The 14,440-nt window shown below is 43.8% G+C and overlaps 1 protein-coding gene across 1 annotated transcript in view; it reads left to right on the top strand.

Annotated features, from left to right (window-relative positions):
• ARHGAP5 (Rho GTPase activating protein 5) overlaps positions 1 to 14,440 on the top strand; it is a 162,832-nt gene that overhangs the window by 129,260 nt on the left and 19,132 nt on the right. The window contains exon 4 of the mRNA XM_068253457.1: positions 11,300 to 11,377. Coding sequence (XP_068109558.1) covers positions 11,300 to 11,377 — 78 coding nt within the window. The remainder of the gene's footprint in view (positions 1 to 11,299; positions 11,378 to 14,440) is intronic.

The following is a 14,440-nucleotide window of genomic DNA, read 5'->3' as shown; positions in this document are numbered from 1 at the left end:
CCATATTCGTCACGAGGAGATCCTGTACCAGACTCCTCAGACCCTTATACCAGTTCCTCTCAGGAGGGTTTTTCGGATCAGGCCACAATTTAGGAAGGACACGGAGGGGGGGGGGGGGCATAAAGAGGAGAAGGAGGAGGGATCAGAGAACGCCTACGATACCGACGACTGAGACAGCCCAGAAGGTGACCGTTGTCAACATCTCCTCTGTTACCCTGACTCCACCACAGCTGTCAGCACTCAATTATGGCTTATCATTTTCTCCTACCAATTTCCCTGATCCATTGGAAGTTGACATAGAACTACAGCGTTTTTTTCAGACGATCAAATTGGAACATTTCTTCTCTGTCCCACGACCCTTTGGAGATGAACAAACTACAGATTCAGAGGCCCTTACACTAAGGGACACTGGGTTACGATTGAAAAGCCAGTTTCAACCAACATGTCAGATTATTGACACTTTCATCAAAAAAGTTCAAAATGAAGTGGACTCATTAATTCGTAAATCAAATCTCACAGGCTGGAGGATACGACCCAATATCAGCAGAGCCGAAAGATCTGCAATTAAGGAATTGTCATCTAATTCGAAGATCACAATTAAACCAGCCGATAAAGGCGGAGCAGCAGTTGTCATGGACACTGAGAAATACCGTAATGAGATCTTACGTCAATTATCAGATACGTCGACTTATTTACCCATTCCCTCTGACCCTGTTGGTAATATTCAGACCAAGATTGAACAGATTTTATCAGAGGCAAGATCATAATGATTTGATTGATGACAAACTTGCAGAATATCTAGTTCAACCATTTCCCATGACTCCTGTCATCTACATTTGCCCAAAGATACACAAACGTTTAAGTGACCCACCGGGCCAGCCGATCGTGGCAGGCATGGACTCTGTACTGGCCCCTATAGCCAAATACCTAGATTAGATTCTTAGACCTTATGTGATCTCCTTAGTCATACCTGAGGGATACGCAAATGTTCCTCAGCATCTTGCAAAATATGCCTCCAATTACTGATGAATGTTTACTTGTGACAATGGATGTTGAGAATTTATACACCTCCATCCCACATGATGGTGGGATGGAGGCTGTACGGTATATGCTAGAAACAGCGTCTGATATGTCTAGACAACAGGTCCAGTTTATATGTAGATTGTTGGAGGTGGTGTTGAAGAGCAATTATTTTAGATTTGAGGATTAATTTTACTTACAGATACGGAGTACAGCCATGGGGTCGAATGTGGCCCCGTCCTACGCAAATATCTATATGGGTGTTTATGAAGAAATGTTTGTTTATTCTAATTCTTTGTTCAGACAACATGCCCAACAATGGTTTTGATTTATTGATGATATATTTTGCGTGTGGGCAGGGCCACATTTGACCCTTCTTAAGTTTACTGATCAATTGATGACCAGATGCACAGATATTAAGCTTACAGTTCATGCCTCCATGGAACAGGTCAGCTTCTTGGATACACTTGTTATGTTTCGGGGTGACAGACTGGTGACTGATCTCTATGTAAAGCCCACGGATGTGAACTCCCTTTTACATTTTGGGAGTTTCCATCCGTGGGCTACTAGGAGGTCCGTGCCAGTAGGGCAATTCCAGAGGGTGCATAGGATAGTTGGGGATAGTGAGGTCAGGACACAGAGGTTAGACGAGATGCAGAATACATTTACTGACAGAGGTTACCCAGATGAAATGGTGACGGCCGCAAGAGACCGGGTTCAGCATGGTGATGGCAGGAATGTGAGACGTAGAGATATTAGTCAGAGATTGCCTTTTGTTAGCAGATTCAATACTCAAAGTGATAACATAGCTAAAATAATTGAATGACATTGGTATTTGCTTGCCAATAGTTTTCCAGAAATAGAGCAATTTAAAAATCCTCCTATTTTTTCCTATAAAAGGGCGCCTAATTTGAGAGACCGGCTGGTCCGCGCCGATAGGGAAGTTAGCTCGGTTGGTCGGTTAAGGTCTAATTGCAGAGGTACGTTCCCGTGCATGAACTGCGTACATTGCAGTTCTGTTATTAGGGGTGACTATGTTACACATCCCCATAAGGGTACTAAATTTCAGATACATGACTGCTTTACATGTGATTCAGCATATGTAGTATATGCACTAAAATGCCCCTGTGGCTTGTTATATATTGGTCAGACAACTCAGAAGATATAAAAAAAGTCTTTCTTCGCATAAACATGCGATTAGAGAATCCTTGACCGACCAAGCCGTTGCTTTTCATTTTAAAGAGGCCAATCATCAGGCTAATCAGCTTAGATATTTGAAGTAGGTACACACAGGAGAGGAGGTGATAGGGTGAAGAGATTGTTATATAGGGAGGCATATTGGATCAAAAGACTAGATACTATGGAACCTCGCGGATTGAACCGTGAATTAGATCTGATACCATTTATTTAAATAATTAATTTTGTGTCTTTTGTTCCTTCTGTGCCTCCTTCTGTGACAATCTATAAAGATATGTTATTAATTTTTTAATTTTTAGTATTTTCTTTTCATTTTTGAAGAGGTCTCTCAATATTCCTGTGGTCTCCATCGTGTTCCCTGTCTTTTGTGGCTGTTATATTATTGGTCATAATATATTGGGCATTGTTATGTATTAGGAGAATGCTTAGTATCAATATACAGCTTTGCGCTGTATAGGTCTTCCCCTCTGTGACATCTATTGGTGTCTAATGTATTGTTTACTAAGTTGCCTAGGAGACTCGAGTGCTGCCTTCTCCCATTGGCAGAGATGCGGAGGACACGCCCCCTGTATCTGCAGAGCGGCGATACGTCGCCGCTTCTGCCTGCTGTTTTCCTGGGAACGTGCATAGCGGCGCTTAGCGCCGCCCAGTGCACGTCACGTCGGCATGTTTCCCATCAGGTCCGCTGGAGGTGCGGCGGCTGACTGGGAGTTGCAGAATGACGTGCCAGGACCAAGGAGCGTTCCTCCTCACTGCGGTCATTGGTAAGTGGGGAGATTGGGAGGAGACATATTCAAATGGTCCTATTGGAAGCAACCATGTTAGTTTCCCAACAGGTCCGCTCAGACGACGGACCATATGATTGGTGATAATGTATGTATATTTTGATTGGTTGCTTTTTGATGCATGCTGAGTATATAAACCTGTTTCATGTCAGTATTCTTTGACAACAGACAGCTAAGCTTGATAAAGGGGTGGTTACCCTGAAACGTCGCGTTATGACAGCTGTCCATCTACAATAAAGAGCTTATATTTAGACAAGACAAGACAAATAACATTTATATTGCGCTTTTCTCCTTGCGGACTCAAAGCGCCAGAGCAGAGCAGCAGCCACTAGGGCGCGCTCTATTGGCAGTAGCAGTGTAAGGGAGGCTTGCCAAAGGTCTCCTACTGAATTAGTGCTGGCTTACTGATGGTGCCAGTACGTCCTTTCCATTACCATATTCGTCACAGATGAAATGTGAATCAGCCGGTGCGGACGGAGTGATGCAAAGTCTTTTCTGGTTTAAATTTTCAAGCCAGACTTTGTGTCTTTTAGTGCAGGTACTTACTGTAGGCATTGATGCCATAAGGATTTAATTTCAGCGTGTTTCTCCCAGCCTCCACAGTATTAATCCCAAGGCAATCCATATCATTTTTGCAAGAGTCTTTGAATCGAAGCACAGGTTGTCCCACTGTTCTTTTTGCATGTGCAATTTGACCCAACAGAACCTGTCGAGGTAATCTTTCTGGGTCCATTCTATATAGGTGACGCAGTTTGTCTGTTTGATGATTGCCATGATTACTGGTACAGTGTGTCTTCGAGAGAACAGCCTCATTGCTCAGTTTGTCCTCCACATGACTACCAAAATAGATCTTAGACAGCGCATGTGAAAAGCATTCAGTTGGTGTTCTTGTTTGGCATGTGTTGTCCACATCTCCAATGTGCACAAAAGAGTGCTCAGGACGCAAGTCTGATACACGAGGACTTTGGAGAAATGAAAAACTTTCCATTGCCACCAAATGCGAGCATGAAGCTTCCCATAAGTTGTTGATGCCTTGCCGATGCAAGAGTCTATTTCTTTGCTATTGGATAGTGCAGATGTTGTTGTGGAGCCAAGATAACAAAATTGATCAACAACTTCAAGAGTAGCACTGTCCAGCATGGTCTGTTCCTTGAACCATAATTGTCTTTCTGGTGTTGACAATCATAGAAAATAGTTGACAGGCACGACCAAATCTTGTAATAAGTTCCTGCAGCTTCTCCACTGAGTTTGCGACAAGGGCATTGTCATCTGCATATAAGCTTTCTCTGGTGATTATATCCTGATGTTTGGTCATTGACTTTAGGAGGCTGATATTGGAGTGCTTTACGTCTTTTCTGGAGTGCATATGGACTCCAACATAGCAATTTTTGAAGGCTACCGGTAGCAGTGCCAAGAAAAAAAATTCCAAAGAGACTGGGCGTTAGCACGCAACCTTGCCTAACACCACAATTTGCATTGGGATCAGATGTTTCGCCATCAAATATTACAGAACCTCTGATGTTGTTGTGGAAAGCTTTTGTCAAAGACAGCAGAATTGGTGAGCAACCGATTTTATCCAGCACATCATAAAGCCCTTAGATTGGGTATTCTTAATTCTCCATTTATGAGAAGTTTTTGTTCTTTAATTTTGGGGTTTTTTTTAAGGGGGGAGGGGAGGGGGGTTGATGAACAACAAAACTAGTGCCTGTCAAAGCGTTAAGGTGGCCATACACTTATAGATTTGCAGCAGATTCGACCATCAGATACATTTGCCAGATGCCTGTCAAGTCGAATCTGCCAGGAATCTATCTGATGTGTGCCACACACTAGGAACAGATTTCCAATATATTTCAGGATGAAATCTATTGGAAATCGATCTAAATGCATTATTGGACCATTAAGGGGCCCATACACTGGTCTATTTCAGCCATCGATCGATTCTATGGAATCGATCAATTGATTGGAAATCTATTCTATCAAATCTATCGATCAATTAGAGGTTGATTTCGATCGATTTGATCTATCTGACAGGATGGAAAATCTAGGTCGATCTGCTGCTGGCAGCAGATCGATGGCCCACAGAGTTGCATTGGATCTAATGGTCCAATAATGCATTTAGATCGATTTCAAAATCTGTTCCTCGTATGTGGCACACATTAGATTTCTGTTATTTTCGACTTGACAGGCATCTGACAGAAATCTGTCTGATGGTCAAATCTGCTGCAAATCTATAGGTGTATGGCCACCTTTAGATCCAATGCAATCAAATGGATCGAAAACAGCCACAAATCGATTAGGGAATCCGATAGAATCGATTTCTAATTGATTCTAAAGGATCGATCGATGGCTGAAATCGACCAGTGTATGGGCCCCTTTAACCTGTACTAGGCAAAATTAGGAATTATCTGTGGTTTATCTTGAACGAACAAACTTTGTCAGTTTGAGGTATAACTGAAAACGTGATTGCTGCCAGTCATTGGAATGTTTATGTAAAAATAATTTAGAATCTTTATTAATGAATAAAAGGCATCTATATTTCACTGGTTAAAGTGCGCCGGAGACATTATATGCTGCATAATTTATACTTACCTTCCGGCTTTCTCCAGCCCCATGTGGACTGTGGTCTCCATCTCCATCCTCCCGGCCAATCCATTCTCCCGTTCTCGGCTCTTTTTATTCGGCCAGTCGTTCTCTCCTGCACACACGGGAGAATGGAGCTGTCGGGGAGAAGGGCAATGGAGCCCATGGTCCACATGGGGCTGGAGGAAGCTCCAGGTAAGTATAAATCATGCAGCATATAATGTCTCAGGTTTCCTTTAAAGAGACACTGAAGCAAACTTATTTTCCCCATTTTACCTTATAAGTCGCTTCAGTGCTTTCAAGCCAAGTAATCCGCCGCGTCCCCGCAGCTAAACGAGCACTGCAGAGCCCACACATCCATCCGCAAATATCCACGACCAACTTGGTCGTGGATTTTGCTGCACTGAGGGGCAGAGCTTCCAGCTGTAGCTCTGCCCCTCCTGACGTCAATTGCCGCATGGATCGCCGCCTCTCCCCGCCCCTCTCTATGAAGGAAGAGTGAGAGGGACAGGGAGAGGCGGCGATGCGCTGCGATTGACGTCAGGAGGGTTAGAGCTGAAGCTGAAAGCTCTGCCCCTTCCAGGAAATGCCTGCCAGCTTGTCCCCCGGGGATTTGGGGGGTCTAAAGCGCTCGTTTTGCGGCGGGGACGCGGCTGATTACTTGTCTTGAGAGCACTGAAGCGAATTATAAGGTAAAATGGGGAAAATTAGTTCGCTTCAGTGTCTCTTTAAATGTGTTTTGTTTTCTAGGTTGGAGGATTAAGGACATTAGTCTGTAGCAAATCATTAGGAAAGTCCTCTACTCCATGGATTGCATTAATTCTTCTTAGCTTGGAAGACAATTTTTTTCTTATAGAGTATTATAAATCCATTGGGGCAAGAAGTAGCAGAGAATTTTGTTTACAAATTGAATTGGTGCATTTATTTCCTCATCGGTGATGGGGGCTTTTAAATAGTTGAGAAAATGTGTGAATGCCTGTTTGTGGAGGTCAGGAGTAGACCACTGGCAGATTCGCAGTGATGATTCTGTTAACCTATAAAAAAAGAACCTATTTTTGTCACCTATGCAAGCTTAATTTCCTTATACATACATAGAGTAGCAAATGAACAACATGAAGAGGTGTACTTTTCACAAAAATCTGCTCGTACTATTTCATAGTGTAGATAAAGCAGTGCTCAGCTCACAGCTGTCTAATCACGTCTGTTTGTGTTTGCTCCGATACTTGGCAATAAAGCGGTTACACCAAATCTGACACTTTGGCAGGTGTTAGTGATGGCTGTGTTGGCAGCATGTTGATTTGTTTGCTGGATTACCTTGAACTAGCCCAAATCTCGTTCTTTGGAGCTCTGAAATCTGTGTTCACTTAGCCGGCCATCTGCAATGAAAAGGAAGTGCTGGAAGTGATCCCCAGTGCATAGCTTCATCTAGAAGTTAAATCCTCCCTGTGACATCTGGTTAGATGCAGGAAATAACTAATATGATGATCCATACCAACCAAGAATTCAACACAAGAGTGCTGCAGACCCAAAAAGAATTGTTTATTTTGACCCATTGTACGTTATTGCTGCTGGAGATTCAAAACAAGCACTGGACTAATAAAGCATGAGTTTAGTTACTTACATTGGTGCTTGCTCAGTTTTCTGCTGATATTTCTGCACAGTGAGCGCCACCATGGGAATCAAAACAGTATTGCTTTTTCATTGCTTTGCCTGCAATAACATTGATTCTTCAGTTTGCAGTCACATCTAATTCTGGAATGCCAACCCACAGAGCTTGTGCATGCTTGTTTTGACTTGCCTGAAGAGATTTTCTAAACAAGTCTGTTACATTTTTTCCTCCACGAATAAAATCCGTAGCTATTTCAAGATGGAGCCTTTTCTAGCGATTCAAATATGTGTATAGTGCATACAAAAAATCACACAGATTTGACAGATTTTCTTTATTGCGCAGTAGAGCATGTTCTATCGTACATGGTGGAAAGGTGTAATGCCAGCCAGAACTTTCCAGCCCAATGCAAGGAAAGTTATTTAATTTTAGTTTCAGGTAGTGTGGAAAAAGGGGTTGGAGTGTCACTGAACCTCTTCATCCTTGCTATAGAGATTTATCCACGTCAGGGCTGATGAGGAAAATTCACCTAGGACATGAAGACATGGCAGATAACAGTTCTATGCTATCCAAAACATTTCTTGGTGATCACTTTTACTTGAATATAAAGTTTTGAACCTTTTTTTTTTTTTTTCCTCTTCTAACTTTAAAGGAATACTTAGTGCATGGCGTCTCTGTGCTGCTCAGTTCGGTGTTCGGAGAGAAAAATGATGGCTCTCTCTGCTGGCGCTAAACTCCTTGGTGGTGTTAAAAACAATCCCCCCTCGGAGGGAGATGTAATTTGGGGTCTGGCCACTGCCGGAGCCTCGAATTACCGCGATGCGGGGTGCGCAGCATAACATTGCTGCTATGACGGCGCTCAGCGCCGCCCGCCCAAAATAACCTGCTTCGGGAATACTGAGGTGAATATTAATTGAGAAAATAAGGCAATATATAGCTTCTGGCAGGTTTGTATAAGTCAGTTGTCCTCTGATAACCTCCTGATGTTCATAAATCATACTGTTATTTGCTGCCACTAGGAAGTGTCGCCGACCTCTGACCTGGAGGTAGTTGTAGTTGATAACAGAATGATTTACAAACAGCAGCAGAAGTCTGTACAAACATGCCAGAAGCTATTTATTGCCACATTTTCTTTTTTAACCTCCCTGGCGTTATGATGATTTCCAGGGATGCTCCTGCATATAACTCAACCGGGCACGTGATTGCTGCTCTGAGCTGTGGATTTCCATCCTGAGCTTGACTCGGGACTACCGCCAAGGAGGTTGAAGTCTACCCCCGGCGAGAGGAATGGGAAGGCTGTCATCTTTATTTCATTTTAAACAATAAGTTGCCTGGCAGTCCTGTTGATCTTCTGCCATCAGTAATGTAAGAGTTGCAGACCTGAAACAAGCATATGGCTAAGCCAGTCAGACTGGAATCAGAGCCCCTGATCTGCATATACTTGTTCAGAACATATGGCTAAAGATTTTAGAGGCACCGGACAAGGGGGACCACCAAGCAACTTGCACTGTTTTACTTTAAAAACCTCATTAACATTATTGCCCCTCTTAAATCGCCACATCCCCACGGCTGAAAACACCCTAAATCAACCCTAACTCACCCCGGCAAAATCCACGACTTTCTTGGTCATGGATTTTGCTGCCGCCTCTATGCGCATCAATCAGCGCTGATCTCCGCCACTCCCCTGCCCCTCTCAGTGAAGGAAGACTGAGAGGGGCAGGGAGAGGCGGCGATCCGAACTGATTGACGTGCAAAGCGCTCTGCCAAATGCTCTGCCTCTATGCGGAAGGAGCCTGCGATGTACCTCAGAGTTTAGGGTGATTTAGGGTGTTTTAAGAGGGGCAATAATGTTAATAGGGTTTTTAAAGTAAAATCTCATTTTTTGGAGACTTCAGAGCCTCTTTAAAAGGAAATAAATATAGCAGCCTCCAGATCACTCTAACCCAGCTATTCTCAACCGGGGTTCCTTCAGGGGTTCCGTGTTAATTTGACACTTCCGCGGGACAATATAGTCCTGCTTCTGTCTACAGCAGCAGAAGGATTCCTTCATGCTGGTGCGAGTGATGTGGCGGATGGATCTGTAAAGAAGCCGCATCACCCGAAGCCAGCTCTTTAGTTCCGGCACGCGCGGGAGTTCAAGAAGAATCCCAGCTTCAAGGAGGAGGAAAGGATGTCAGATGGTAAGTATGGGGGGAGGTTTTTCCTGCACTGACACCAATGAACTAAGCAGCACACAAACTGCAAAGCAGCCACATTAAAGGGGACAAAGCAGCACACAAACGGGGGACAAAGTAGCCACAGAGAGGGGGAACAAAACAGCCACAGAAACGGGGGAGAAAGCAGCCACAGAAACGGGGGACAAAGCAGCCACAGCAATGGGGGACACATCAGCACACAAACAGACAAAGCAGCCACAGCAATGGGGGACAAATCAGCACACAAACAGACAAAGCAGCCACAGCAATGGGGGACAAATCAGCACACAAACAGACAAAGCAGCCACAGCAATGGGGGACAAATCAGCACACAAACAGACAAAGCAGCCACAGCAATGGGAGGCAAAGCAGCCACAGCAATGGGGGACAAATCGGCACACAAACAGACAAAGCAGCCACAGCAATGGGAGGCAAAGCAGCCACAGCAATGGGGGACAAATCAGCACACAAACAGACAAAGCAGCCACAGAAAGGGGGGACAAAGCAGTCCCACAACAAGGGAGACATCGCAGCCAAACAAACAGGGGGGACCAAGCAGCTACATAAATGGGAGCCACACTTGTTAATAAGGGCACATGGGAGTTAACAAGTGGGATAAAGGGGGCCAAGCCTGTTAAGGGGGACGTAGCGTACCACACTAATAAAGAGGGCACAGGTGCCATAATATAGAGAGAACAAGGGTTTAATTTTAATATAGGGAAGTGTGTGTGTGTGACACACGCACGCACGCGTCAGGGGTTCCCCGAGATTTGAACATTTTCCGAAGGGTTCCTCGGGTCAAAAAAGGTTGAGAAAGGCTGCTCTAACCTCAGGTTCCATATTGATTTCCTTTTAAGCAGTGCCAGTTTCTTGGCTGTCCTTCTGATCATTCTGGTATCCGTAGTGTCAAGCAGAAAGCTTATCTTGTCAGATTTTTGTTAAAAATGTGATTTGGCATGCTTGTTCAGGGTCTATGGCTAAAGGTATTAGAAGCAGAGGAACAGCAAGACTGCCAGGCAACTTATATTGTTTAAAATTAAATAATAATGTCAGGCTCCATATCCCTCTCACTTCAGGTTCCCTTTAAACTAGAAAACGCTTCACAAACTTTCTCCTTCTTGTATCTCTTTACTACTCTTAATCGTTTATTCAGTGACTTAATATTGCTATATAAGGGACTCTACAGCACCATGAGCAAGGCCCTACATTTTAACAAGCTGCAATTTTTCCCCAAATCTTGTTGATCATTTGAGTTGTTTGCATGAAGTTCCTTTTTTGCAAAGTGCTTTTTTTTCGAGTTTACATAGCTTTACTGAAATATTTGGATATGTTCCATAGTTCTGCAGAGACCCTATATGGTCCAAAGTCGGGCTTTATTGCAGGTGTGGAATCTGTACATATCGCATAAGACTTCACAGCATGATGGGCAGAGTGGTGCGCTGAAAGGCTTCTGGGTGCAAGGAGAAGAAACAGACAGGCGCTGTCTCCACCCCTGTAATAAAGCCTGACTTTGGACCAGTGCCTGAACCCTGGTTTTTACTTGGTCCATTGGATTACTACATGTTGCTGTTCCATGAGTATGTCTTTTCAATTCTGAGGTAACTCAGAACCAAGGAGTGATTTATATGGTGAGATTTGCCACATCCCCTCCCTCTGAGTGCCATGTTTCTTTCTTTGCTTTTGAACCCCTACATAGTGGTAGTCTTAACCAGCCACTGAGCCACCCATGGTGCTATGAGCCAGGAAACTTCATCAATAAGGAGGATTTACTTACCTAAGACATGTCTAGGCCTGCTTTACAGCTACGATATGTTTCTTTATATGTATTATTGTCTCCTGAACCTGCAGTGCCAAATGCTTGTACTTAAAATATCAGAACTGTAACATTTTTTTTTTCCTTTTTCATGTAATTTTAGGTCTGGGTACAGAAGGACTGTATCGTGTAAGTGGCTACAAGACAGACCAAGACAATATTCAGAAACAGTTTGACCAAGGTCAGTACATTTTGCATGTTATGGGAAAAAAAACACACTTTCCTTTGTGTGTTTTTTTTTTTTTTACATGTGGGACGTGGATTTACCTGTAGTGATAATATGAAGGCTGACATCCTCACCCCCCCCCCCCCCTTAAATTAATTGCCAGTCTGTTTTTTATCTTTTGGCCCGGAATAGATATATAAGCGTGTGGTAGATAGGCAGAAAGTAGAGAAACCGGCACTGCTTCTTAGGGTCATTTATTCAAATACTTGGTGTATTTGCCTTCTTAAAACAGAAGGACATCTGCAATAATTCAGCTACAAGAGAACATTTGTGGTTACCCAGAATGCACTACTACTGAATATGCAAATTATCCCTTTTCGCCCTTGGTAAGCCAAGCAAGCATTCAGAACCGCTGGTGTATAGCAAGCCTATAGCTTTAAAGGGAACTAAGCACATTCTCTTTCACTGGAATCTCTCCTGGCATAGAAGCTGCCTTGTTCCCCCCTCCCCTTCTCACATTCCTTATTTACAGAAGACAGAGATGCTATCTTGACACATTGACACACACAATGTCTTTGAAGAAACAGTCCTAATTACTCACCCCCTTTGTTGATGAAAAGGCATTGTTTACCTCTTGGTAATCGGCTCAATAAAACAATTAGGTTCCTGAAAGCTCTGCGGATGGGGACGGTCGGGCAGGCCTGCTGAAACAGGCTAATAAAAGTACTTTGAATGTAAAATACAAGGTAAAATGAAAGTTTATTTTAATAATGAAACAGATTGTCGGCATGCATTTTTCATGTGCTATAGAAATGTCCTGAGTGATAAAAAAGGTGCTTGGTTCACTTTAAATTTTACACAGCCATATCAAACCCACATGTAGACAGCCTGTTTTGGACTTTTGGTCCTAATCAGTACATGGCAGGGATTGATAAGGCTGTACGAGATAGGGCTTGGACCAGTACAACAGAGTAACTAAGCAGCTCAGGGTGACCCAAACTACTAGGAATGTATAGGGGGATTAAAGAGACCAAAAAGCCCTCCTGCTTTTTTTAGTAGGAGTGGGATTTGTCCCTCTTTTTTCCCCCTATACATTCCTAGTAGTTTGGGTCACCCTGTGCTGCTTGGTTACTCTGTTATTCAAAAACGTAGAAAAATTAGAAAAATCTTGCAAACATGCATAAAAGCATACAAAGGCAGCCTCTGTAGAAGCGCATGATTGCGTGCACCCTACACCCACCGCTCAGCAACCACCAATCAACGTCCCCTTCCCTGAAAGGGTAGGTCTCTTAACATTTGTATGCATGTTTGCAACATTTTTCTAATTTTTCTACATATTTGAATAAATGAGGCTAAGAAGCAGTGACGGTTTCTCTACTTTCTGCCTATCTACCACGCAATTGAATACTGCCTACCAGAGCACACTTCGCATTGGCTGGAAATATTTAAGTGAAGGAACACTGACTGTACCACCATGCTACACTAGCTCAGCCTTAGGACCAACACTGTAGTGCCAGCCTGCTATCGATCCTCTTTATCTAGTTGATAGCTATATAAGCCATTTCATGGTTTTCAAATTGATATACAAGTGAATTAACCTCCCTGGCGGTATATTAAAAACCGCCAGGGGGGCAGTGCTGCCTTTTTTTTGCTTTTTTTTTTTTTTTTTTTTTTTTTTTTTTAAATCATGTAGCGAGCCTAGGGCTCGCTACATGATAGCCGCTGCTCAGCGGCATCCCCCCAGCCCCTCCGATCGCCCCCGACGATAGGCGATCAGGAATCAGGATCAGGATTTCCTGGAGGGCTTCCCCCGTCGCCATGGCGACGGGGCGGGATGACATCGTGACGTCTAAGGGAGTCCCGATGGCCAGGCCAGGCAGCACAGGGGTCTGGGGGGGGGCTCTACGGCGGCGTGGATAGCGGCGATCGAGCGCGGGGCGGCGGCGATCGGTGTGCTGGCGCAGCTAGCAAAGTGCTAGCTGCGTCCAGCAAAAAAAAAAATTACGCAAATCGGCCCAGCAGGGCCTGAGAAAACCACCTGCGTGGCTTACCCCGAACTACGTTCGGGGTTACCGCCAGGAAGGTTGAGTAGTCATGTTTATGTTAGTCAAAAGTAATTGTAGATTCTTACCTATAGAAAAACAGTAGTGTTAAAGTGACTTCAATAACACTGAATTATACAATGTCTCGGTATGAATGTATCATTTTGACACCGCGAAGTGCCTACCGTACCCAGGCTTGTCAACTTGTATTCTAATAACCATGAACTTCTTTTGTTTCATAAACCGCAATCGTAAATTATGGCCACATTCAACAAGCTTTTAATGAAACCAGATTGGCTGAACTTTCATATTTATGACAATGGATTGGTGTGACAGGAGGGCAGTTCTGTTTATGTACCGTATATACTCGCATATAAGCCGACCCGCATATAAGCCAACCCCCCAACTTTTCCCTGAAAAACCAGGGGAAAATGATTGACCCCCATATAAGCCGGGGGTAGGAAATGCTGGCCGCCTTATTCCCCGAGTGTGTCCCAGTATAGCTAGTAAAGTGTCCAGTATGGGTAGGTAGTGCCCCACTATAGCTAGTATAGTGCCCAGTATAGCTAGTATAGTGCTCAGTATAGCTAGTATAGTGCTCAGTATAGCTAGTATAGTGCTCAGTATAGCTAGTATAGTGCTCAGTATAGCTAGTATAGTGCTCAGTATAGCTAGTATAGTGCTCAGTATAGCTAGTATAGTGCCCCAGTATAGCTAGTATAGTGCTCAGTATAGCTAGTATAGTGCCCCAGTTTAGCTAGTATAGTGCTCAGTATAGCTAGTATAGTGCCCCAGTATAGCTAGTATAGTGCCCCAGTATAGCTAGTATAGTGCTCAGTATAGCTAGTATAGTGCCCACGTATAGCTAGTATAGTGCTCAGTATAGCTAGTATAGTGCCCCAGTTTAGCTAGTATAGTGCTCAGTATAGCTAGTATAGTGCCCCAGTTTAGCTAGTATAGTGCTCAGTATAGCTAGGATAGAGCCCCAGTTTAGCTAGTATAGTGCTCAGTATAGCTAGTATAGTGCCCCAGTTTA

The sequence above is a fragment of the Hyperolius riggenbachi genome, chromosome 9 (genome assembly GCF_040937935.1).
Source record: "Hyperolius riggenbachi isolate aHypRig1 chromosome 9, aHypRig1.pri, whole genome shotgun sequence".
Classification (NCBI taxonomy): domain Eukaryota; kingdom Metazoa; phylum Chordata; class Amphibia; order Anura; family Hyperoliidae; genus Hyperolius; species Hyperolius riggenbachi.
This window is presented reverse-complemented; position numbering and strand designations above follow the sequence as displayed.